The 2500-nt window shown below is 44.4% G+C and overlaps 1 protein-coding gene across 1 annotated transcript in view; it reads right to left on the bottom strand.

The window, feature by feature from the left end:
* The window catches only part of plcd4a (phospholipase C, delta 4a), an 18802-nt gene that overhangs the window by 14657 nt on the left and 1645 nt on the right, over positions 1-2500 (bottom strand). Inside the window, exons 2-3 of the mRNA XM_060858811.1 lie at positions 1421-1579; positions 234-462 (exon numbers count right to left, since the gene is read on the bottom strand). Of these exons, the coding sequence (XP_060714794.1) occupies positions 234-462; positions 1421-1579 (388 nt within the window). The remainder of the gene's footprint in view (positions 1-233; positions 463-1420; positions 1580-2500) is intronic.

Raw genomic sequence — 2500 nt, 5'->3', positions numbered from 1 at the left:
TGGACCAAACAACACTCCTGGACTGTGCTGCACCTTGCCCGCCTCCTGGGCACCGACTCACCCACACACCGCTCTGCTACCCTCACAGAACACTGACCACATCTATGTCATTGTCTTGCCGTCCATTTTGCCACTAAGAGCGCATTTTTAGGACTTTTGCTGCACCAGAGTTGTAAATAAATCACCACTTTGCCACTTTAGCCCATGCTGCGTGAGTCCCTCACAAAGGATACTGGTCCAGCTTCTCCCTCTGGTCCATGTTCTCCAGGTTCTTGATGAGTTTGCGCACTCCGTTCACCCATGACTGTGCCTCCTCTGCTGACTCGGCTACCAGGTCCAGGTTGCCACGGCGACCACGAAAGACCAGCGTGAAGCAGCGATCCGGCGGGAACTCGTCGGCAATGCTGATCAGAACTTCAGACTGGTGACCTTCTCGCACAGCCTCTACGTCACTGATGGAGACTACACACACATACACACACACATACACACACACACAACGTAAGCTTCATCACCATTACTCTCTTGCTATGTGTTTCCACCTTGGTTCTAATATTTCATTAGGAACTTGGGGAGTCTGAGAGAACTCATGATGAAGAGCTCAGCGGTTCTTGGACAGGTTCCTTTATTGTTTTACTTACTAGTGTGAATATGACATTAAGGTAGACTCTTCGAGCATAAAGTTAAATATCACATATCAAGATTTTCACACACTCACATTATAACCTTTATAAGCATTGCAGAAACAACCCACTTTCCACAGTGGTGCTGTGCGGCTCATATGAACACACTCTTGGTGATGCTCAGTATAACGAGCTCCACCCCATAGCTCCTAGTCAGCAGATAAATACAGACTCAGAAGAAGAGACTAAAACAGCTCACAGAACCAAAGTATAGACCGGGACCTCAAACAGGTTTGGGTTCCTTTGGTGAAACATGACTAAAGTACATGAGTTCCTGAAAAAGATCTTAAACAGATCTACACAAACCCTTGTGGTGCTGACTGAACCTTCACACCTTCACAGGGACAGAAATATCTCTTTGTTACATAAGAAAACTGTAAGCAGTTATAAAAGACAACATTATAGAGTTTTGTCTAGTCAATAAACGTGGAGGGATGAAAATTGACACAAATTTCCAAAGTTGAAACCAACCGAGGTCAGAATCATAGCACTAAAGATTAGCATTAGCATATAGCATTATATTTAAAGTTTTAGGAAATCCTAAAAAGAAGCTGCTCTCGTTAGCACGTCAATGTCTTCACCTGTCTCCTATTTGCCTTCAGCGTTCTCCACCTATCTCACCTGTGTAAATTTGAGGTCTATACCTTCCCACAGTTATAACACAGTACCCTGCTCTGAAGCTGTATGGAGTGAAAAGCTCATACTGAAGGAGTTTGTCCCCGGCCAGCTGAGCTTACACGTGGACTGGGCATTGCCCGCCTTTTTGCTCTTGTACCAGATGGTGGCGAAGTCGTCCTGCAGGCGGAAATAACGCTGCTTCTTCCAGGTGCGTGACTTCACCTTCCGCATCACAGAGCCCACCTGCATGGACTGCAGGTCAGCATCCACCTGGGCACCTGCAACACCACGATACACTGAGGTTATTTCCTCCTGGTCCACACAGATGGACGAGTCAGAGGCACAGAACACCTCAAGGTTGACATTTTGATCGTGACATCTCACTTTACACTCACTCCCACTGACTCCACTGTTTTTTCTCTTCCTCAGAACTGAATGGTATCAACAGGTGACCACTATATGATTCAGTGACACAATCTCTGCATCCTATGAGGCACAACTGTAGTAAATTTTCACAGTAACACACTTTGGTACTGAAATGTGTACTTTTACATTAGTATAATTATTTACCTCCAGAAACACATGGACAAAGAAATACCATTCAGTCCTAACTTACTCTTGCTGCTTAAAGGTGAGGTCTCCGATGTTTGAAAGCCAATGTTGACATTTGAAATCACCAAAACAAACACGCCCCTAACCCAAATGGGTCCCACCCCTGTATTGATAGCTCCGCCCACACATACATACGTAACCCAGGCAACTAACGGAAAGAAACGTGTCTTTATCATAGCTGAAGTGAAGAACAATACGATTGTAGATAAACAAACAAGCAAAAATGACACACAAGCATAATCATGTAAAGGACAAAGACATATATTAGTTCTGTGTAACAAAACAAAACCAACGTTACTCACCTATCGAGAAGGAAAAAAGCGCCTCGGCGTCTTAAGTAAAGTTGGTCACATATTCACAGATTGGAGTTTCCCGAGTCAATAACTCCTGAGCTAAACACTGTTACTACACAAAACACGGTTGTAGCTGCGTCTCTACATTACTACGATAGAAAAGAGGTGTTATTTGTGTAGTAACAGTGTTTAGCTCAGGAGTTATTGACTCAGGAAACTCCAATCTGTGAATGTGACCAACTTCCTGCTCCTTCAGTTCTCTCCAGCGCTGGAAAGCTGATCCTATATTAACAC

The sequence above is a fragment of the Tachysurus vachellii genome, chromosome 23, assembly GCF_030014155.1.
Source record: "Tachysurus vachellii isolate PV-2020 chromosome 23, HZAU_Pvac_v1, whole genome shotgun sequence".
Classification (NCBI taxonomy): Eukaryota; Metazoa; Chordata; class Actinopteri; order Siluriformes; family Bagridae; genus Tachysurus; species Tachysurus vachellii.
The sequence above is the reverse complement of the archived record's forward strand: the minus strand, read 5'-3'. Positions and strand labels throughout refer to the sequence as shown.